This window comes from Hyperolius riggenbachi, chromosome 11 (assembly GCF_040937935.1).
Source record: "Hyperolius riggenbachi isolate aHypRig1 chromosome 11, aHypRig1.pri, whole genome shotgun sequence".
NCBI classification, from domain to species: domain Eukaryota; kingdom Metazoa; phylum Chordata; class Amphibia; order Anura; family Hyperoliidae; genus Hyperolius; species Hyperolius riggenbachi.
This window is the reverse complement of record NC_090656.1, coordinates 82211778-82235513: the sequence shown is the minus strand read 5'-3', so window position 1 is coordinate 82235513 and position 23736 is coordinate 82211778. Positions and strand designations below refer to the sequence as shown.

At 46.6% G+C, this 23736-nt stretch overlaps 1 protein-coding gene across 2 annotated transcripts in view; it reads right to left on the bottom strand.

The window, feature by feature from the left end:
• Positions 1–775: 775 nt before the first annotated feature.
• LOC137537587 (C-signal-like) overlaps positions 776–23736 on the bottom strand; it is a 65333-nt gene continuing 42372 nt past the window's right edge. The window contains exons 4-6 of one of the 2 annotated variants that reach the window (XM_068259463.1): positions 22165–22326; positions 5070–5180; positions 776–1015 (exon numbers count right to left, since the gene is read on the bottom strand). In XM_068259463.1, coding sequence (XP_068115564.1) covers positions 902–1015; positions 5070–5180; positions 22165–22326 — 387 coding nt within the window. In that variant the 3' untranslated portion in view covers positions 776–901. The remainder of the gene's footprint in view (positions 1016–5069; positions 5181–22164; positions 22327–23736) is intronic. The other variant, XM_068259464.1, reaches the window with a different exon arrangement.

Genomic DNA, 23736 nt, shown 5'->3' with positions numbered 1-23736 from the left:
CAGGGGGACAGCCGTGTCACATGGCTATCCCCAGTACAGCGCTGCCTTAGATCGCAGTGTTGTACAGTCCTTTTAGATGGTGGTTTCGCCGTCTAACAGCCTTCAAGTGGCAATCACCGCTGGGAGACTGAAGGCGGAGCGGAGCTCCATCATTCCAGCGGGGTTGCGTGCAATCCCCTGCTATCCCCGCCCACAGCCATTCATGCCAATCGGCGTGGAGTGGTCCTGGGGCTGCTGCCCGGTTCACCAATTGGTGTGGAGCGGTTGGCAGGGGGTTAATGACAGTATGTTTGCTTAGGCTGCAGTTCCTCTTTAACAGTTAAATTGTCCTATAGGGTTGGTGGGTGGAGCCAGTCCAATCAATATGCTGCCATGGAGATGCACCAGGGAAGTAAAATTACTTTAAAGTGCATATCATTTTTCCTGCTATTTGTGGAGTAAGTTGCAGAGACCAGGAAAACGTGTCATTTGATCCTTCAGAGCAGGGGCGTAACAATAGACCCTGCAAGGGATGCGGCTGCAGGGGGGCCCAGAAGCCACAGGAGCACAAATGGAAATACTGCTTTTTTTGCACCGTTTAGACCTGTTAAAGCTCTACCAGCCCTGTTCAGCTCTCCTAATGTAACTGCCTGTCATCTGGAATCTCCTCCATGCCCCTGAGAATGGACACAGCAAACCTGACAATGACACATATTGATGTGTTTGCAATAGCTGTTTATTGAATGTTGAATTCATTTGAATGTACTCAACTTTATTCATCAAACAAGACAGACAGTCTAGGACTTTATTAGTTTTTGTAAGTCACTTTACATTCCCTTTAGGACATTGGTACAAACAGGTGAAACAAATGTGCAGTAAGGGAAATATGCAAATACAACTCAAAACATTGTAGAAATGTTTTTCACCATTCAAGAATGTTTCCCTCCCAGTCCACAACGACTCCAGAATGTTTCTCTGAAAGACTGTCCAACACTTTAACTATACCGCTTACACTTTGCTGAACCGTGAGAGGAGCCTGAAAATGAGAATATAAAAATACATTATTGTGATTTAAAATGGGTTTGCTTTACACATTCAGGCCCATATGCAAGTAACTTTTTCTCCTGAGATTTCACCTAGGTGATATTTTTCCACAACTTGCCTCTTAAACCACCAGCAAGCAAGAAAATACTCAAAATTATTTTGATGGTACTTAACCACTTGAGGACCCACCCTTTACCCCCCCTTAAGGACCAGCGCTGTTTTAGGTGATCTGTGCTGGGTGGGCTGTGCAGCCCCCAGCACAGATCAAAGGGCACTCAGAGCGATCAGATCGCCCCCCTTTTTTCCCCACTAGGGGGATGATGTGCAGGGGGGGTCTGATCGCTCCTCCTGGCTGGCATTTTGCGGGGGGGGCACCTCAAAGCCCCCCTCCGCGGCGAAATCCTCCCCCTCCCTCTCCTACCTGCTCCCCCGGGAGATCTGGGCTGCACAGGACGCTATCCGTCCTGTGCAGCCAGTGACAGGACGTCCCCTGTCACATGGAGGCGATCCCCGGCCGCTGATTGGCCGGGGATCGCCGATCTGCCTTACGGCGCTGCTGCGCAGCAGCGCCGTACAAATGTAAACAAAGCGGATTATTTCCGCTTGTGTTTACATCTAGCCTGCGAGCCGCCATCGGCGGCCCGCAGGCTATTCACGGAGCCCCCCGCCGTGAATTGACAGGAAGCAGCCGCTCGTACGAGCGGCTGCTTCCTGATTAATTAGGCTGCAGCTGGCGACGCAGTACTGCGTCGCTGGTCCTGCAGCTGCCACTTTGCCGACGCACGTTATGAGTGTGCGGTCGGCAAGTGGTTAATCATCAACATCTTGGTATTTTTTCAATTGCAAAGTCTCCTAGGAGGAAGAAGAAACGAACACAACAGAGGCGCCAACAAGAATAAAATAATTAAAAGCCGTCTAAAATGAGGGATGTAGGTGGATTCACCTCCCTCAGGTAAAGACCAGCCAATGAGCCGTTAATTAACAACAATACTATTTATTGGGGATTCTCCAGGTATGCAACGCGTTTCACGGGCAAAGCTCCCGCTTCATCAGGCAATCAAGTATGGAGAAACACTGGGGGAAAACAAACACAAGAAAAGGGGCTATGCCAGAGGACGCTTAAAGAGAACCTGTACTTAGTAAAATTATTTAAAATAAACACATGAAGTAACTTCAAATGAACATTACATAGTTACCTTGCCATCAGTTCCTCTCAGAAGCTCACCATTTCCTTCTTACAGTGATCCCTTCCAGTTCTGACAACATTTTGTCAGACCTGAAATATATCAGTTGCTGTCAGTTATATATCAGTTGCTGTCAGTTACAGCTGGGAGGAGAACTGATGTGTCCATGTTTCCCTATGGCTCAAGTGGGCAATATTACAGTTTAACAGTGAGCTGACCAGGAAGCTGTTATTGGGTAATAGCCATTTTCAAAATGGAGGACAGAGAATTCCATTGATCACAGTGGACAAACAGGACGCAGGACAGGAGAGGAAAATAGATTGAGGAGTAGACTACACAGGAGGCAAGTATGACTTGTGTATGTTTATTTTGACTTTTAATTTTCAGTTCAGGTTTTCTTTAACAAAGCAGATAAAATACATATAAAATACAGCTCATTGGCTGGTCTTTACCTGAGGGAGGTGAGTCCACCTACATCCCTCCATTTAGACGGCTTTTAATTATTTTATTCTTGTTGGCGCCTCTCTTGTGTTCGTTTCTTCTACTGATTAGTCCACCCTGGGTGGAGGGGTGCATCCCCGTCTTTTTCCTATCTACAGAGAGCGACTTTTAAATACCTGAGTGGGATCAGGTTATAATTCTCCCCACCTGCCGTTCCAGTGGTTGCCTTTGTGGTAGCCCAGCTTTGTGAGTACATCTACTGGTAATTTTTACCATTTCCGTTTTAATCCTGACATACTGCACCATATCGGGCTCTCGGTCTCGTTTTTGTCTTTCAAAAGCTCCTCTCCTAGGAGGAAATTCAGGAGGAAAAGTTACCGTCATTGCAAATGTGCCTCAGAGTCTTTCCATCTACATTTCAACTAGTAACAGGGAAATTCTATTAACATGCAGAATCTACACTGTCTCGGGAAATGGTGGTGTTTGAAATGTGTCCATTGTTTGCAATATCTGCCTGTTCTTGACATTATCTGCATGTCACTGAAATGTGCATGTCACTGGAATCATCTGCATGTCTATTATTTCTCCTTAATGTTATTACGAGTCATTAGAATTTGCCTCTCATTGGTAATATCTACTTGTTTCTGCCATTATATGCATGATCTTAGAAATGTACTATTGTTGGTATTATTTAAATGTCATTGATATCATGCTGTTGGTAATAGCTACATATCTGGGTAAGGGTCATGTGGTTGACTTGACATGCCTATTTTGGGTGTCTGGAAAACTGCAAATTTAGTACAAGTTATACACATTTAGCACAAATGTAGTGTGCTTACTGCGTACGAGGTGTACTCACATCATAGTTTGTGTATAAAAGCTCTAACCCTGTCAGTTTTTACTCATAGTAGGCTGAAGTCAGTTTTGTTATCTAGGAGATGTTAGATTAGTATGGATAGAAACCTCTTTTCAGATCATTCCATCAATGTGTCATACATGATATATAGCTACATCTTGCTAAACAGAGTGCGCCATTTTATCTCCCTTATGTAAGGCTTGGTTCCCTCTTGCGCCAGATCAGCAGGAGCAGACAGTGTAATGTCCATTCCAATGGTTTGCCTGTAGCTTGGTGAAGAAGCGTTACCCCCATAAGCTATATGGGAAACTCATCCGCCTGTCCGGGAACATCGCTGACTGCTCAGAAGTGCGGCCCGCTTACCGCAATGGATCCTATATATATATTTATAAAATAAGAGCTGTTCATTGTCCATTTAGCAATGAGAGGAGAATGGACAAAAAATGTCCGCTCTCCACTAAAGTGGGAACAGAACTTAAAGGTGTTCTGTGGGGGGTTGTTAAAGATAAAAAAAACACTTACCTGGGGCTTCTATCAGCCCCCTGTAGCAGTAACGTTCCACACCGTCCTCTTCCGATCTGCCATTCCCCACCGCCGGCATCGGGCAATTATTCATCTAACAAGATGAATAATGCACGCTCCCGCTCGCGTCATTGGAAGCTTACTGCGCAGGCGCAGTATGAAGTATTCTTGTACTGGGCCTGCGCAGTAAGCTTCCAATGCTGCGCGCGGGAGCGAACAGGCACGTGGCTACGGCCGCACAGCCGTAGTTGGATGGCATGCCGGCGCTAGACCGGAGCCAGCAGCGGAGGAGGATGGCGTGGGACATTACTGCTACAAGGGTCTGATAGAAGCCCCAGGTAAGTGATGCTTTTTATCTTCAATATCCCCCGACAGAACCCCTTTAATACTTCAGCTACAAATGCTGTAGATTTATTTCTGTCACCATTCTGGGTAACAGCTTACCCACAATCACTGTACAGACTTGCAGCTTAGCTTTTGACCAGGCAGCACATCATTCCTGTGAACAGGTTGAGCAGGAGATATTTCATTTCTAATCACAGTGGGGAAGCATAACAGTAGATAGCAAAGTTCTCTAACATGTTAAAATGTACCTGAGACGAAAACATGATATGTTTTTTACTTACCAGTGGCTTCATCTAGCCCCCTGTAGTCCGTCTGCCCTGTGAAGTACACGACTTAGCTAAGTAGCAGACTACTGCGCATGTGTGGTCCTCCTGGCCCTGCACAACACCCAATCGAGCTCCCATGGGTGGGAGCATTCTGCGCAATCAGGACCACGCCTGCACAGTGGCCTGCAAACCAGCTGGATCAGGGGCCTCACAGCGCTACAGCAGAGGGGATCGGAAGGACATTGAGGGAGCAGAAGGACTACAGGAGGCTAAAGTAATTAAAAATCCCCCCCTCCTTTGCCTCAAGTTTGTAGCGTAAAAATCTGATCACAGCAAAACTGATAATTTAGTGAAGCTGTCTTTTCAAACGTTTGAACGGTTTAACATCATGTTCCTATGGAATCTTGTTTGCATGTGCTCCAAACAACTCACCTGTGGGCCTCCTAGATCTGTTTGTACCCATCCTGGGTGAAGGGCAGTGCACAGAATCCCATCTTTCTGATAACCCACTGATTGGCATCGACTGAGCATATTAACAGCAGCCTGCAGAAGAATAATCATTTTTGTTTTAAATACACTTATCATTTATAGACATATTAAAGGACTACTGTAGGGGGTTAGGGGGAAAAAAAGAGTTAAACTTACCTGGGGCTTCTAATGGTCCCCCACAGATGTCCTGTGCCCACGCAGCCACTCATTGATGCTCCGGTCTCCGCCTCTGGTTCACTTTCTGAATTTTCGACTTTAAAATCAGAAAACCACTGTGCCTGCGTGGCCGTGTTCTCGCTTCCGCTGACGTTACTAGGAGTGTACTAGGAGTGTACTGCACAGGCGCAGACCGTACTGGGACGAATATGAGAGATAATGGCGCAGGAGACTTGAGCACAGGATACAGCCGGTATATTGCTGATCCTGCTGCTGAACAAGTTCCCGGCTGTGTTAAATACTATTCCCCATCCAGGCTGCCATGGATGGTGGGGAATGAAATAATTTGGGTTCCAGCTATTGCTGGAGGCCGAATTATTGTGTTTTAAAAGTAACTTCAGCTCCATCTTCTGACAGCGCCGAAGTTACTCCCTGTGCGCTGCTATAGCTGTAATTCCTATTACGGCCTATGGTGGCGCCTGGGTCTCCAGCGCTGGATTCAGCGTGTTCGACTAGGCCTGCGCAATACACTCTTGGTGAGGCCAGCAGGAGCGAGGACACGGGCAAACAGGCGCAATGGTTTTTCGACTTTGAAGTCAGAAATTCCGGAAGTTAACCAGAGGTGGGGACCGGAGCGTCGGTGACTGGCTGGGCGGGCACAGGACATCTGTGGGGGACAGTTAGAAGCTTCAGGTAAGTTCAACTCTTTTTTCTCGCTACCCCCCTACAGTAGTCCTTTAACTGTTTACGGAACGAAGTAGTACGAATCTACGTCCAGCTCTGACAGGACCCAGATTCTACTGCTTCAGTATTCTGCTTCCCAGTCGCTACGCCTACCGCTACGCCTACCGCTCTGATGGGGCAGTTAGTGACAAGACAATATACTCTGTAAAGAGCTGTGGAACATATAACCGCTAATACCAAATAATAAAAAATAATGGATTTGATAAGTATTCTAGTTCAAGTTAATATTGGTGCTGCTGCAGGCAGTTTAGAATAAATGTGTGAATGTGAGATTGTGTGTGTATGCATTTATGTGGATCAGTTACAAATGGCGCCAGAGCCGACAGTGTAAAAATGGTGCCGCATTAATTTGCATTATAAAACGATATTTATTGTTTTATGAGTTAAAAATGGCGCCACACTAAAAACTATATTACTTGTTTTATGACTTACATTTCAAAACGATATTCATCGTTTTATGGGTTTGGTTGAATATGGGTTTTGCTCCCAGTGTATATATGTATGTGTATATATATATATATATATATATATATATATATATATATATATATATATATATATATATTATATATGATTATGTATATGTATGTATATATGTGTGTGTGTGTGTGTGTGTGTGTGTATGTGTGCATATGTGTGTGTGTACAGGGGCGCCTTTACCTACTGACCACCCAGGCAGCGGCTTGGAGCGGCTTTGATGGGGAAGGCGCAATAAATTACTGTCAGTCCAAGGGGAAATAAAAATTCCTGTCCTGAAAGACCGTTGTAAGGGACTGGAGAGAAAAAGATTTCCTTCTGTTTTAAGAAGGCAAATTACACCAAGCTTTGCTTTTTTAGTAGGAGGGCATTTGGTTCCTTTTATCCCCCTATACATTCCTAGTAGCTTGGGTCACCCTGAGCTGCTTGGTTACTCTGCTCTTTTCACAAATAGCCTTCTGCTAAGTCACTAAAGAATCATTCAGAGTTCAGAATTATAGATACTCCCTAAGAAGAAGGTGTCTGGCTTATAGCTGTTCTCTGCCCCTCCACAGAGGAGACAGCGACAGCGCCCTACCCCCAAATGTTACTGAGTCTGCAGAGGGAGTGAGACAAACAAACAAACAAACAGTAAACTCTGCAGACAGCTGTGTGCTCTGCTAGAATGTCTGCATGTCTAGATGTCAGGACAATCGCCATGACTAGCTATGGAGCAGTAGGATCATCTGATCCTCTCCCCTACACAGCCTGCACTTCTCCCTGAATTCAACAGGACAGTGTTTGAAGTGTGTAATGGACACAGTGGGGGTTGCAGGTTTTGTCTTTCATTGTGCGTGAGTGAATAGGAGGGCAGCATCTAAAGCTCAAACAATGATAATGGACATGTAAGCAATGTGTGTAATTACATCCATCACTACTTATAATTGAAGATGGCATAATAATGTATTTCCATTAATGCTGTCTGTTTGCCCTCTCTCTAATGCTATGTACCACCTCACGATTTTTCCAACGATTTTCCTGATGTTCATCAATTTTTTTTTTGAGCGACAAGTAGTCATTTACACGATGTCATGACATCGCTTAGCGTTGTGTGGTGAAAAGTGACCGTCACTGAGGATCAAGTAAAGTACTGAGGTCGCTTGACTTCTCGTTCGCGCCCGTCCTGTAATGTCACGTGACATCTCACATACCCGCTGGCAGGAAGATGAATCGCTGGACGCTTATCATGAGGGACACCTCGCTGGATCCATCTTCCTGTGTTGTTGCAGTCACTGCGGTGAGTGTGGAGCTTAACTTTGCTTGCCCTCACCCTCTGCTCATGCTCCCTCTCCCACTGTCTCCCTGACCAAACAACTGCTACTTGGGGAACAATGTGCACAACTATGTACACTAGTCTGAGCACTCTTCAGGGGAGCCAGTAGCATTTGGAACTATTATTGTGTATTTATGTAGCACTGACATCTTCAGCACTTTACAGAGTACATAGTCATGTCACTGACTGCTCACTGGAGCTTACAATTTCATCCCTACCATAGTCAAACTGTAATGTCCGACCATATTATTATCATGTATTTATATAGCACTGACATCTTCTGCAGTACTTTATATAGCACTGACATCTTCTGCAGCACTTTACAGAGTACATAGTCATGTCACTGACTGTCCCCAGAGGAGCTCACAATCTAATCCTACCATAGTCATAGTCTAATGTCCTACCATATTATTATTATGTATTTATATAGCACTGACATCTTCTGCAGCACTGTAGAGAGTACATAGTCATGTCACTGACTGTCCTCAGAGGAGCTCACAATCTAACCCTACCATAGTCATAGTATAATGTCCTACCATATTATTATTGTTTATTTATATAGCACTGACATCTCCTGAAGCACTTTACAGAGTACATAGTCATGTCACTGACTGTCCTCAGAGGAGCTCACAGTCTAATCCCTACCATAGTTATAGTCTAATATTTTCAACATAGGATTGTTTTGGGGTAAACCAGTTGACTTATTAGTATGTTTTTTAGGATGCAGGAAATGTCTGAAGTGTCTGAAGACAGAAACTCCATGCAGATTTTGCCCTGGCCAATGTTCAAGCCTAGGACTCAGCACTAAAATGCAGTAGCGGTACCCACTGAGCCTCTATTCTACTCATAGATATCTGCTCATCCATGCCATCAATTCTGACCCTCTACTACCCTTCCTCCCTCCATTCTACTTCTCTTCTCTTGTATCACTTACACTACAAACACACTGTGCTTATCTCCAGAATGGATTATGAATCAAACTATTAGGCCCAGTGCACACCAAAACCGCTAGATCCTCAAAACGCTAGCGGTTTTGGAGCAGATTTCAGAGCGATTCTAGGCATGTTTAGAGACATTTTCTAAACATGCCGAGCGTTTTTGTGAAGCAGATTACAAATATTGTTACAGTAAAAGGTGTTACTGAACAGCTTCTGTAACAAATACGCCTGGAAAACTGCTCTGATCTAGCGTTTTTCAGAGCGGTTTGCATTTTTCCTATACTTTACATTGAGGCAGAATCGCTTCTGCAAACCGCAAATGTGCAGCAGGAGGCACGTTTGCAGTTTGCTAAAAACCTCAAACCGCTGGTGTGCACCATCCCATGGAAATACATTAGCCAAGCGTTTTCACAGACAAATGCGGTTGGCGGATCGCTGCTAAAACCGCTCGGTGTGCACTGGGCCTTAAACCACCTTACCATATCAGCCCTTCAATGTCATGATATACCCACTCTAGTCCTACCCTAACAGGTGGTAACATATTTGCATATCTCATAATGTTTGTGAAAAATTATTTTGAAAGTAAGAATGTCTTGCTTGATAATCCAATCTTGCAATGTGACTCCCATTGGAACTTGTAGTGTGGATGCTGTATTTGAGGTGCATACTGGCAGAATGTGCTGTATGGCATACAATGCTGATCATCCACAAGGCAAACTTAGGCAGCTGCCTAGGGTCTAGAGAGAGTTTAGGGGCCTGGTGGTTGCTAGCCCCCACCAAATCTAACTAAATAAGCCAGGTGACCATCAGTGGAGGGCAAAGTGTTATCTTGCCTAAGGCTCCATTTTATAGTTATCCCTCTCTGATGGCTTATATCATGTGTGAAGTGTTCTATAATGTATATGATTTTTGTTTTATTTTTTATGGGGGGGGTGCCACAGGATTTCTTGCTTGGAGTGACAAGAAGGCTAGAGGCGCCCCTGTGTGTGTATATGTGTGTGTGTGTGTATATGTGTGTGTATGTATGTGTGTGTGTATATATGTGTGTGTGTGTGTGTGTATGTGTCTATATATATGTGTGCGCGTGGGTGTGTATGTATATATGTGTATGTGTGTGTTTGTGTGTGTGTATGTATGTGTGTGTGTGTGTGTGTGTGTGTGTGTGTATATGTATGTGTGTGTGTATGTATGTGTGTGTGTATATATGTGTGTGTGTATGTATGTGTGTGTGTATATATGTGTGTGTGTGTGTATATATGTGTGTGTGTGTATGTGTCTATATATATGTGTGCGCGTGGGTGTGTATGTATATATGTGTATGTGTGTGTTTGTGTATGTGTATGTGTGTGTTTGTGTGTGTGTATATATGTGTGTGTGTGCATGTATATGTTTGTGTGTGTATGTGTATATATGTGTGTGTGTGTATGTATGTACAGATATGCGTGTGTGTGTGTGTGTATGTATGTACAGATATGCGTGTGTGTATATGTATGTGTGTGTATGTGTGTATATATGTATGTGTGTGTGTGTATATGTTTGTGTGTGTGTATATGTGTATGCGTATATATATATATATATATATATATATATATATATGTGTGTGTATATGTGTGTGTGTGTGTGTGTGTGTGTGTGTGTGTGTGTGTGTGTGTGTGTGTGTGTGTGTGTGTGTGTGTGTGTGTGTGTGTGTGTGTGTGTGTGTGTGTGTGTGTGTGTGTGTACAGTGGGTTGCAAAAGTATTTGGCCCCCTTGAAGTTTTCCACATTTTGTCACATTACTGCCACAAACATGCATCAATTTTATTGGAATTCCACGTGAAAGACCAATACAAAGTGGTGTACATGTGAGAAGTGGATCGAAAATCATACATCATTCCAAACATTTTTTACAAATAAATAACTGCAAAGTGGGGTGTGCGTCATTATTCGGCCCCCTGAGTCAATACTTTGTAGAACCACCTTTTGCTGCAATTACAGCTGCCAGTCTTTTAGGGTATGTCTTTACCAGCTTTGCATATCTAGAGACTGAAATCCATGCCCATTCTTCTTTGCAAAACAGCTCAAGCTCAGTCAGATTAGATGGACAGCGTTTGTGAACAGCAGTTTTCAGATCTTGCCACAGATTCTCGATTGGATTTAAATCTTGACTTTGACTGGGCCATTCTAGCACATAGATATGGTTTTTTTTTAAACCATTCCATTGTTGCCCTGGCTTTATGTTTAGGGTCATTGTCCTGCTGGAAGGTGAACCTCCGCCCCAGTCTCAAGTCTTTTGCAGTCTCCAAGAGGTTTTCTTCCAAGTTTGCCCTGTATTTGGCTCCATCCATCTTCCCATCAACTCTGACCAGCTTCCCTGTCCCTGCTGAAGAGATGCACCCCCAGAGCATGATGCTGCCACCACCATATTTGACAGTGGGGATGATGTGTTCAGAGTGATGTGCAGTGTTAGTTTTCTGCCACATTTTTGCATTTTGGCCAAAAAGTTACATTTTGGTCTCATTTGACCAGAGCACCTTCTTCCACATGGTTGCTGTGTCCCCCACATGGCTTGTGGCAAACTGCAAAAGGGACTTCTGATGTTTTCTGTTAACAATGCCTTTCTTCTTGCCACTCTTCTATAAAGGCCAACTTTGTACAGTGCATGACTAATAGTTGTCCTATGGACAGAGTCTCCCACCTGAGCTGTAGATCTCTGCAGCTCGTCCAGAGTCATCATGGGCCTCTTGACTGCATTTCTGATCAGCGCTCTCCTTGTTCGGCCTGTGAGTTTAGGTGGATGGCCTTGTCTTGGTAGGTTTACAGTTGTGCCATACTCCTTCCATTTCTGAATGATCGCTTGAACAGTGCTCCTTGGGATGTTCAAGGCTTTGGAAATCTTTTTGTAGCCTAAGCCTGCTTTAAATTTCTCAATAACTTGATCGCTGACCTGTCTTGGACCTGTCTTTTGTGTTCTTTGGAGTTTACGGTGTTGTTGCTCCCAATATTCTCTTAGACAATCTCTGAGGCCCTCACAGAGCAGCTGTATTTGTACTGACATTAGATTACACACAGGTGCACTCTATTTAGTCATTAGCACTCATCAGGCAATGTCTATAGGCAACTGACTGCACTCAGGCCAAATAATTATGCACACACCACTTTGCAGTTATTTATTTGTAAAAAATGTTTGGAATCATGTATGATTTTCGTTCCACTTCTCATGTGTACACCACTTTGTGTTGGTCTCTCATGTGTAAATCCAATAAAATTGATTCATGTTTGTGGCAGTAATATGACAAAATGTGGAAAACTTCAAGGGGTCCGAATACTTTTGCAACCCACTGTATATGTATAAGTATATATATATATATATATATATATGTATATATATATATATATATATATATATATATATATACAGGTCCTTCTCAAAAAATGTGCATATTGTGATAAAGTTCATTATTTTCTGTAATGTACTGATAAACATTAGACTTTCATATCATTTAGATTCATTACACACAACTGAAGTAGTTTAAGCCTTTTATTGTTTTATTATTGATGATTTTGGCATACAGCTCATGAAAACCCGAAATTCCTATCTCAAAAAAATAGCATATTTCATCCGACCAATAAAAGAAAAGTGTTTTTAAAACAAAAAAAAGGTCAACCTTTAAATAATTATGTTCAGTTATGCACTCAATACTTGGTCGGGAATCCTTTTGCCAGTGGCGTAGCTACAAACCTCTGGGCCCCGATGCGGAATCTGGATGTGGGCCCCCCCCCCACGGCAACAACAGCCCCCCTCCCCCGGCAACACCCGACGCACACACATATCCAAATCCCTATAGCCAGCTATAGGTCCCCCCAGTATAGGTAGCCAGGCATAGGTAAGCCAGTATAGTTGCCCCCGGTATAGGTTAGCCAGGTAGGTGCCTCCAGCATAAGTAGCCAGTATAGTTGCCCCCAGTATAGGTTAGATAGGCAGGCGCCGCCGGTATAGGTTAGATAGATAGGTGCCCCCAGTACAGGTTAGCTAGGTGGGTGCCTCTAATATAGGTAGCCAGAATAGTTGTCCCCAGCATAGGTTAAATAGGTAGGTGCCCCCAGTATAGGTTAGTTAGGTAGGTGCCTCCAATATAGGTAGCCAGTATAGTTGGCACCTGTATAGGCTAGCTAGGTTTCCCCCAAATACAGGTTAGACAAGTAAGTGCCCCCAGGTTAGATAGGTAGGTGCCCCCCAGTATAGGTTAGATTAGGTAGCTGCCCCCCAGTATAGGTTAGATGAGGTAGGTGCCCCCCAGTATAGGTTAGGTAGCTGCCCCCCAGGATAGATTAGGTAGCTTTCCCCCAGGATAGGTAGGATTAGGTAGCTGCCCCCAGGATAGGTTAGAGTAGGTAGCTGCCCCCCCCCCCCAGATAGGTTAGGTAGGTAGCTGCCCCCCCCCCAGAATAGGTTAGGTAGGTAGCTGCCCCCCCAGGATAGGTTAGGTAGGTAGCTGCCCCCCCCAGGATAGGTTAGGTAGGTAGCTGCCCCCCCAGGACAGGTTAGGTAGGTAGCTGCCCCCCCAGGACAGGTTAGGTAGGTAGCTGCCCCCCAGGATAGGTTAGATTAGGTAGCTGCCCCCCCCCCCAGATAGGTTAGGTGGGTAGCTGCCCCCCAGGATAGGTTAGGTAGGTAGCTGCCCCCCCAGGATAGGTTAGGTAGGTAGCTGCCCCCCCAGGATAGGTTAGGTAGGTAGCTGCCCCCCCAGGACAGGTTAGGTAGGTAGCTGCCCCCCCAGGATAGGTTAGGTAGGTAGCTGCCCCCCAGGATAGATTAGGTAGCTGCCCCCCCCCCCAGATAGGTTAGGTAGGTAGCTGCCCCCCCAGGATAGGTTAGGTAGGTAGCTGCCCCCCCCCCCCAGGATAGGTTAGGTAGGTAGCTGCCCCCCCAGGATAGGTTAGGTAGGTAGCTGCCCCCCCAGGATAGGTAGGTAGCTGCCCCCCCAGGACAGGTTAGGTAGGTAGCTGCCCCCCCAGGATAGGTTAGGTAGGTAGCTGCCCCCCAGGATAGATTAGGTAGCTGCCCCCCAGGATAGGTTAGATTAGGTAGCTGCCCCCCCAGGATAGGTAGGTAGCTGCCCCCCAGGATTAGGTAGGTAGGTAGGTAGGTGGTAGGTAGGTAGGTAGGTAGGTAGTAGGTCCCCCCCCCCATAATGAAGGGGGGAGCCGCAGCTGCGGGGAGAGCAGCCCGACCTCTCCCTCCCTTCCTCTCCCCGGGCCCCCCCCCCTTCAGATGCAGAGTGCGCGGCGTACGGAAGCGCTGTAGGCAGAACTCACCTCCGTCCCTGCGCCGCTGGTCTCCTCTCCTCCCGCTCTGTATAGATGTTGTTACACACTGCTTCCTGTTTAGCCGGAAGCAGTGTGTAACAACATCTATACAGCGAGAGGAGATCAGCGGCGCTTGGAACGCAGGGACGGAGGTGAGTTTCAGCCTACAGCGCTTCCGTGCGCGTCACTCTGCATCTGAAGGGGGGGGGGGGCCCGGGGAGAGGAAGGGAGGGAGAGGTCGGGCTACCCTCCCCGCGGCTGCGGCTCCCCCCCTCCCAATAGCGCGCACGGCGCACGGGTCGCACTCAGTCCTGGCCGCACTATAAAAAGACATGGGCCCCCCCGGGCCCCTCCCCCGCCTCTTCAGGAGCCGGGCCCAGTCGCGCATGCGACCGCTGCGACCTCTATTGCTACGCCCCTGCCTTTTGCAGAAATGACTGCTTCAGTGCGGCTTGGCATGGAGGCAATCAGCCTGTGGCACTGCTCAGGTGTTATGGAGGCCCAGGATGCTTCGATAGCGGCCTTAAGCTCATCTAGAGTGTTGGGTCTTGCGTCTCTCAACTTTCTCTTCACAATTTCCCACACATTCTCTATGGGGTTCAGGTCAGGAGAGTTGGCAGGCCAATTGAGCACAGTAATACCATGGTCAGTAAACCATTTACCAGTGGTTTTGGCACTGTGAGCAGGTTCCAGGTCGTGCTGAAAAATGAAATCTTCATTTCCATAAAGCTTTTCAGCAGATGGAAGCATGAAGTGCTCCAAAATCTCCTGATAGCTAGCTGCATTGACCCTGCCCTTGATAAAACACAGTGGACCAACACCAACAGCTGACATGGCACCCCAGACCATTACTGACTGTGGGTACTTGACACTGGACTTCAGGCATTTTGGCATTTCCCTTTCCCCAGTATTCCTCCAGACTCTGGCATCTTGATTTCCGAATGACATGTAAAAGTTGCTTTCATCCAAAAAAAGTACTTTGGACCACTGAGCAACAGTCCAGTGCTGCTTCTCTGTAGCCCAGGTCAGGCGCTTCTGCCGCTGTTTCTGATTCAAAAGTGGCTTGACCTGGGGAATGCGGCACCTGTAGCCCATTTCCTGCACACGCATGTACACGGTGGCTCTGGATGTTTCTACTCCAGACTCAGTCCACTGCTTCCGCAGGTCCCCCAAGGTCTGGAATCGGTCCTTCTCCACAATCTTCCTCAGGGTCCGGTCACCTCTTCTCGTTGTGCAGCATTTTCTGCCACGCTTTTTCCTTCCCACAGACTTCCCACTGAGGTGCCTTGATACAGCACTCTGGGAACAGCCTATTCGTTCAGAAATTTCTTTCTGTGTCTTACCTTCTTGCTTGAGGGTGTCAATGATGGCCTTCTGGACAGCAGTCAGGTCGGCAGTCTTACCAATGATTGCGATTTTTAGTAATGAACCAGGCTGGGATTTTTTAAAAGCCTCAGGAACCTTTTGCAGGTGTTTAGAGTTAATTAGTTGATTCAGATGATTAGGTTAATAGCTCGTTAAGAGAACCTTTTCATGATATGCAATTTTTTTGAGATAGGAATGCCAAAATCATCCATATTAAAACAATAAAAGGCTTGAACTACATTACATTACATTACAGTACATTACAGAAAAGAATGAACTTTATCACAATATGCTAATTTTTTGAAAAGGACATATATATATATATATATATATATATATATATATACATACAAACACACACACATTTTTTTTTTAAAGCACTTTTGCAGTGCCTCAATTTATGGCTTTAAAAGCACTTTAGGGAGAAATTGACATGAAACGATAAATAGCGTTTTGACATAAAACGATATTAATGGTTTTTTGTCAACACGATAATTATCGTTTTAAAATGCTTTAGTGGCGCCATTATTTTACTGGTGGCATTTTTCACTGTACCCGTTGCATGTGTTGCGTGTGTGTGTGTGTGTATCACTAGCGTTGTGACGGGGATGCGGGGAGTGCGACCAGCACCAGGTGGGGTGACCCCAGCCGCCCTAGAGGGGGTGCACTCATACTCGACCCTGCTAGGCCCCCCAGGTGGTCTCCCCGATAGTTCCGGGTGTCCCCGCATGTGCAGCTCAGCTGCAGTGGCAGGGCAGCTAGGTCAGGGTGGTTGCAGCTCGGGGGGGGGTGGTCGGTAGATAATAAACAAAGCGGAGGGTAATTATACTTTACTCGTCCTGTTATGATACACGGCTCCTTCACTCCACTTCCTTAGCAGTTGCATGAGCCGTAGAGCCAGCCAATCACCTTGCAGGGAGTGAAGCCGCATGGTGATTGGCTGGCTGCACAGCACATACAACTTATGAGGAGTGGAGAAGCTGTGTATCTTAACAGGACCAGGTACAGTTACCATCCGCTCTGTGTTTATTGTGTACAGACCTCCACACAGAGCCGGCCTTTGGGGGGGGGGGGGCAACTAGGGCAATCGCCCCAGGCCCCGTGCTTGAAGAGGCCCTGCGCACCGGCACTCAGAGCCGGCCTAATTTATTTGCACTGCTGCTGCGGCGGCCGCCGCCACCGCTGCTCCGCCGATCGCTCACTGGCCGGCCTGATGCGCTTCCTGTATGTGTGGAGGCGGAGCGCATTGGCATTCCCTCCGGGTGCTGGGTGCGCTCTGCGAGTGACGTCACGATTGACGTCACATGCATGTGCAGAGAGAGCGCACCCCGCGGCAGCCCGACCTAAGAGCCGACCAGGACTGAGAGACTCATTGAGGGAGCCACTTTCTGCAGCAGCCACCGGGCCAGACGTATTGCAGAGGCCAGGGCACTGAGGACAGCCGCAGGCAGAGCAGATACCAGTCCGGACCGACGGGACCGTACTAGGTAGGATTATTTGAGGGGCCACTAATTAGTAAATTTGGGCGGGGCACTGGGGCTGCCTGGGGAAGCATCATTATTGTATACTACCGTAGCTCTAGCTATGTACTGGGGCACTGGGCACTATACTAGCTATATACTGGGCACTGTACTAGCTATACCCTGGGCACTGTACTAGCTATATACTGGGCACTATACTAGCTATATACTGGGCGCTGTACTAGCTATACACTGGGCACTGTACTAGCTATATACTGGGCACTATACTAGCTATATATTGGGGCACTATACTAGCTATATACTGGGCACTATACTAGCTATACACTGGGCACTGTACTAGCTATATACTGGGCACTGTACTAGCTATATACTGGGCACTGTACTAGCTATATACTGGGCACTGTACTAGCTATACAATGGGCACTGTACTAGCTATATACTGGGCACTATACTAGCTATATATTGGGGCACTGTACTAGCTATATACTGGGGCACTGTACTAGCTATACTGGGGCACTGTACTAGCTATATACTGGGCACTCTACTAGCTATACTGGGGCACTATACTAGCTATATACTGGGCACTGTACTAGCTATATACTGGGCACTGTACTAGCTATATACTGGGCACTGTACTAGCTATACTGGGGCACTATACTAGCTATACACTGGGCACTGGACTAGCTATACACCGGGCACTGTACTAGCTACTGTATATACTGGGCAATGTACTAGCTATATACTAGGTAGGATTATTTGAGGGGCCACTAATTAGTAAATTTGGGCGGGGCACTGGGGCTGCCTGGGGAAGCATCATTATTGTATACTACCGTAGCTCTAGCTATGTACTGGGGCACTGGGCACTATACTAGCTATATACTGGGCACTGTACTAGCTATACACTGGGCACTGTACTAGCTATATACTGGGCACTGTACTAGCTATATACTGGGCACTATACTAGCTATATACTGGGCACTGTACTAGCTATACACTGGGCACTGTACTAGCTATATACTGGGCACTGTACTAGCTATATACTGGGCACTATACTAGCTATATACTGGGCACTGTACTAGCTATACACTGGGCACTGTTCTAGCTATATACTGGGCACTGTACTAGCTATATACTGGGCACTGTACTAGCTATACACTGGGCACTGTACTAGCTATATACTGGGCACTATACTAGCTATATATTGGGGCACTATACTAGCTATATACTGGGCACTATACTAGCTATACACTGGGCACTGTACTAGCTATATACTGGGCACTGTACTAGCTATATACTGGGCACTGTACTAGCTATACAATGGGCACTGTACTAGCTATATACTGGGCACTATACTAGCTATATATTGGGGCACTGTACTAGCTATATACTGGGCACTATACTAGCTATATATTGGGGCACTGTACTAGCTATATACTGGGGCACTGTACTAGCTATACTGGGGCACTGTACTAGCTATATACTGGGCACTCTACTAGCTATACTGGGGCACTATACTAGCTATATACTGGGCACTGTACTAGCTATATACTGGGCACTGTACTAGCTATATACTGGGCACTGTACTAGCTATACTGGGGCACTATACTAGCTATACACTGAGCACTGGACTAGCTATACACCGGGCACTGTACTAGCTATATACTGGGCAATGTACTAGCTATATACTGGGCACTGTACTAGCTATATACTGGGCACTGTACTAGCTATATACTGGGCACTGTACTAGCTATACTGGGGCACTATACTAGCTATATACTGGGCACTGTACTAGCTATATACTGGGCACTGTACTAGCTATATACTTGGCACTGTACTAGCTATATACTGGGCACTGTACTATCTATACACTGGGCACTGTACTAGCTATATACTGGGCACTGTACTAGCTATACACTGGGCACTGTATTAGCTATATACTGGACAATGTACTAGCTATACTGGGGCACTGTACTAGCTATATACTGGGCACTGTACTAGCTATATGCTTGGCACTGTACTAGCTATATACTGGGGCACTATACTAGCTATATACTGGGCACTGTACTAGCTATATACTGGGCACTGTACTAGCTATACTGGGGCACTATACTAGCTATATACTGGGCACTGTACTAGCTATATACTGGGCACTGTACTAGCTATATACTTGGCACTGTACTAGCTATATACTGGGCACTGTATTAGCTATATACTGGGCACTGTACTAGCTATACTGGGGCACTATACTAGCTATATACTGGGCACTGTACTAGCTATATACTGGCCACTGTACTAGCTATATACTGGGCACTGTACTAGCTATACTGGGGCACTATTCTAGCTATATACTGGGGCACTGTACTAGCTATATACTAGGGCACTGTACTAGCTATACTGGGGCACTATACTAGCTATATACTGGGGCACTGTACTAGCTATACTGGAGCACTATACTAGCTATATACCAGGCACTGTACTAGCTATATACTGGGCACTATACTATCTATATATGGGGACAGGCAAAAATGGCGCACAGCGCCAATAGTGTCAGAATGGCGCTGCACTTCAAACGATATTTATCGTTTTATATGTTTTTTTTTGCAGGGATCGGGCTGGAGGAGAGGCAGCGGCCGGGCAGTAGGCTGGCAGCGGGGGTCGGGCTGGAGGAGAGGTAGCGGGCTGGCAGCGGGGGTCGGGCTGGAGGAGAGGCAGCGGGCAGTGGGCTGGCAGCGGGGGTCGGGCTGGAGAGGCAGCGGGGTGGAGGGAGTAGGATTAGGTAGCATGTGTATACATTACATTGTCCCGGCCCGGCGTTCGCTCCTCACTTCACAGCTTGCACGAGTCCTGCATCCAGCCAATCACCATGCGGCTTCAGTTTCCGCATGGTGATTGGCTGGATGCAGGACTCGTGCAAGCTGTGAAGTGAGGAGCGAACGCCGGGCCGGGACAATGTAATGTATACACATGCTACCTAATCCTACTCCCTCCACCCCGCTGCCTCTCCAGCCCGACCCCCGCTGCCAGCCCACTGCCCGCTGCCTCTCCTCCAGCCCGACCCCCGCTGCCAGCCCGCTACCTCTCCTCCAGCCCGACCCCCGCTGCCAGCCCGCTACCTCTCCTCCAGCCCGACCCCCTCTGCCAGCCTACTGCCCGCTGCCTCTCCTTCAGCCCGACCCCCGCCTCTCCTCCTCCAATTTTTCAATGGCGCACTGTTCTGTTTTATAAAACGCTATTTACCGTTTTAATGTATTTACATTAAAACGGTAAATAGCGTTTTATGATTGGCAGAACGGTGTGCCATTTTTTACTCTGCGCCATTTTTGACTGGATGCCTATATATTGGAGCACTGTACTAGCTATATACTGGGCACTGGACTAACTATACTGGGCACTGTACTAGCTATACTGGGGTAACTAAACTCCCTACACTGGGGCAACTATGCTAGCTATGGAAAATAGAACCTGAACTGAGAAAAAATATTTAAAATAAACACATGATGTAGCTGAAAATAAATATTACATACTTACCTCACCATCAGTTCCTCTCAGAAGCTCCCCATTTTCTTCTTACAGTGAGCCCTTCCAGTTCTGACTATTTTATCAGAACAGAAATATACCAGTTGCTGTCAGTAATATATCGGATACTGTCAGTTACAACTGAATGTGCAAGGTAATGTCCATGTTTACCTATGGCTTAAGTGGGTGATATTACAGTTTAACTCTGTGCTGCATTAAAGGCAGACAAGTCCATGAACGTGGCGATACGGTATATGGCCTACACTTATGGCTCTAGGCCCCGCATGTGACACTCACCCCAGGCCCCGCATACTCTAAGGCCGCCTCTGCCTCCACAGTACTGCTGGCTGCTTCTCAGCAGCTGACAAGTGCTGGAAAACTTTGGTGCAAGTCTGTGAGGCACTAGTGTCTGATGTAAGGCCGATTAACCCCACTCCCTCCCATAGCTGCCAACACTGAGTGTAATCTGAGGCTGGAGCTTCCCCGGGACAGCATGCAGACAGCAGCCATAGTGCACCCACCAGGAGATGTACAGGAGAGGAGAGTTAGCAGGATATGTGTGTGTGTGTGTGTGTGTGTGTGTGTGTGTGTGTGTGTGTGTGTGTACAGTGTATGTGTGTCTGTGTACAGTGTGCATACAGTGTGTGTGTGTGTGTGTGTGTGTGTGTGTGTGTGTGTGTGGTATTTGTGTGTGTGTGTGTACAGTCTGTGTGTGTGTGTGTGTGTGTGTGTGTACAGTGTGTGTGTACAGTGTGTGTGTGTACAGTGTGTGTGTGTACAGTGTGTATGGTGTGTCTGTGTGTGTAAAGTGTGTGTAAAGTGTGTGGTGTATATACAGTGTGTGTGTGTATACAGCATGTGTGGTGTATCTATACTGGGGGGCTGCTACCTATCTAACCTATACTGGGGGGCAGCTACCTATCTAACCTTTACTGGGTGCACCTACCTAATCTAACCTATACTGGGGGGCAGCTACCCATCTAACCTTTGCTGGGGGGCACCTACCTAATCTAACCTATACTGGGGGGCAGCTACCTATCTAACCTATACTGGAGGCACCTACCTATCTAACCTGTACTGGGGGCACCTACCTAATCTAACCTATACTGGGGGGCAGCTACCTATCTAACCTTTGCTGGGGGGCACCTACCTAATCTAACCTATACTGGGGGGCAGCTACCTATCTAACCTATACTGGAGGCACCTACCTATCTAACCTATACTGGGGGCAGCTACCTATGTAATCTATACTGGGGCACCTACCTATCTAACCTGTATTGGGGACACCTACCTAGCTAGCTAGCCTATACTGGTGGCAACTATACTGGCTACCTATATTGAAGGTACCTACCTAATTAACCTATACTGGGGGCATCTACTTATCTAACCTATGCCGGGGGCAACTATTCTGGCTACCTATATTAGACCACTGCCTTACTGTTACAGTTACAGTACAGTTACCCCCACCCATGTGACTTCATGTCCACACCCTTTTTTTTGCAACTGCGCGCTTCGCTTTTTTTTGGGGGGGGGGGGGGGCGGTAAATTATCCGCACCGGGTGTCAAACACCCTAGCTACGCCACTGGTATGTATATAAGTGTGTATGTACAGTGTGTGTGTGTGTGTGTGTGCGTACGTGCGTGCGTGCGTGTGTACGCACCTCATGGGATGTCATTTTACAGCTCAATTATAGCCTATTTTTACTATGTGAGAGTTATGGACTTAATTGATTTATGTGTGTGTGCACACAGCGATCTTACCTTACTGCAGCGGTAGGATAAAACTGGGATAAAGGGATAGTTTTCACGTGCATTTTCAATGGAGCCCAACTCCGAGGAAACATTTATCAGAGCAGATTTGTCACAGCCAAGAGGTTTTCCCACATTTTCTTGCGCTGCCTTCTTCAAAAATGGTAAAAAGGTCTGAAATCAAGACATCAAGAGCAGAAGTAGCTTAAAAACCTGGTTTTGGGGGAAAATAATTATTTTACTACTGGACACTGTGGTAGGGAGTAGAACTACAGTAGAGTCCCCATTATCCGTAATGCAACTAACAAGCATTCTCATGTAAATAGAAGTAAATGGTGGAAAATGTAATCTCTCCCTGTTTCTCATGAATGCCGAGTAGTGCGCAGTGGAATACATATACCAGAGCTCTGGGTGTCATGTGCTTCTGTTTTTATAGCTGCCGGCTGTTCTGCTGCATCCCACATGGTTCCCGACGAGTGTCACCTGACACGTATTGGGTCACGTGACACATTAGAAGCCGTATGGAGGATGCAGCAGAACAGCCAGTAGCTGTAAGAACAGAAGAGGAGGACGTCCAGAGCTCTGGTATGTGTTTTCTGCTTGACACTACTCTGCATAAGTGTTGTTGTTCGAATTTAGCATTGCAGTGTTTGGAACCCAAATACATACATTCAGCACTGAACAGCTTGCGTTTTATTTAGCTCTGATACTCCCACCAACAGATGGACAGGGTGCATTTCATTTAGCTCTGATACTTCCTCCTTCCAGCTTGGCAGAAAAATCCAGGTGAAGGTGACATCAAAGTGGGCTCATGCTGAGTGTGCAGTGAAGCAGAGGGATGAAGTGACTCACCTCTCTGGGATCCAGCGCCAGGCACTCACAATCCACCTTCCACCTAGGCATCCTAGTCTCCAGATACACTCTTATATAACAAAACTTCCAGACAAACCTTTATCACATCTACAGACACACCTTACCCTCTGTAATTTTTTTTTACTTCTTATGTAGCTGTCACTTATAGTAGGTATTGTAATCGGATGGATCTCTACATCTTACGAACAGGTTATGGGCATGTATCTTCTCAATAACCAAGTGTTCTAAAACCACAATCAGGCTGAGCCGAGGCAGAGACTGGGGAGGCACCAGCCACTAGGCGTGTCTGTGCCACCCCCCCCTCCCCCCCATGCCCACCTTGCCCGAACATATGCAGAGCTGTAGGAGTGCTGTTACTCACTACAGAGCATCAGCTTTTTGCAGGCTCACAGCATCTCCTTCCTTTGACTTCCTCAAGTGGAGATGTGGCGGGCGAGTCGTTCCAGTGCTGTGTGGTGAGTGACAGCATTTCTACAGCTCCGCTTGCAACTCCAAAGGTTGAGGGGCTGCCTAATACTGGAGGTTTATCTGGTGATTTGAACTGGGAAGAGGGGCTGCCTAATACTGCGGGTTGATCTGACTATCTAAACTAAAGGAAGGGGCTACCTAAACTTGGGGTATACCTGCATATCTAACTTGGAGAGAAGGGCTTCCTAATACTGGGGGCTCAACTAATTTTGGGGTGGAGGCTGCCTAATACTGGGGGTACAT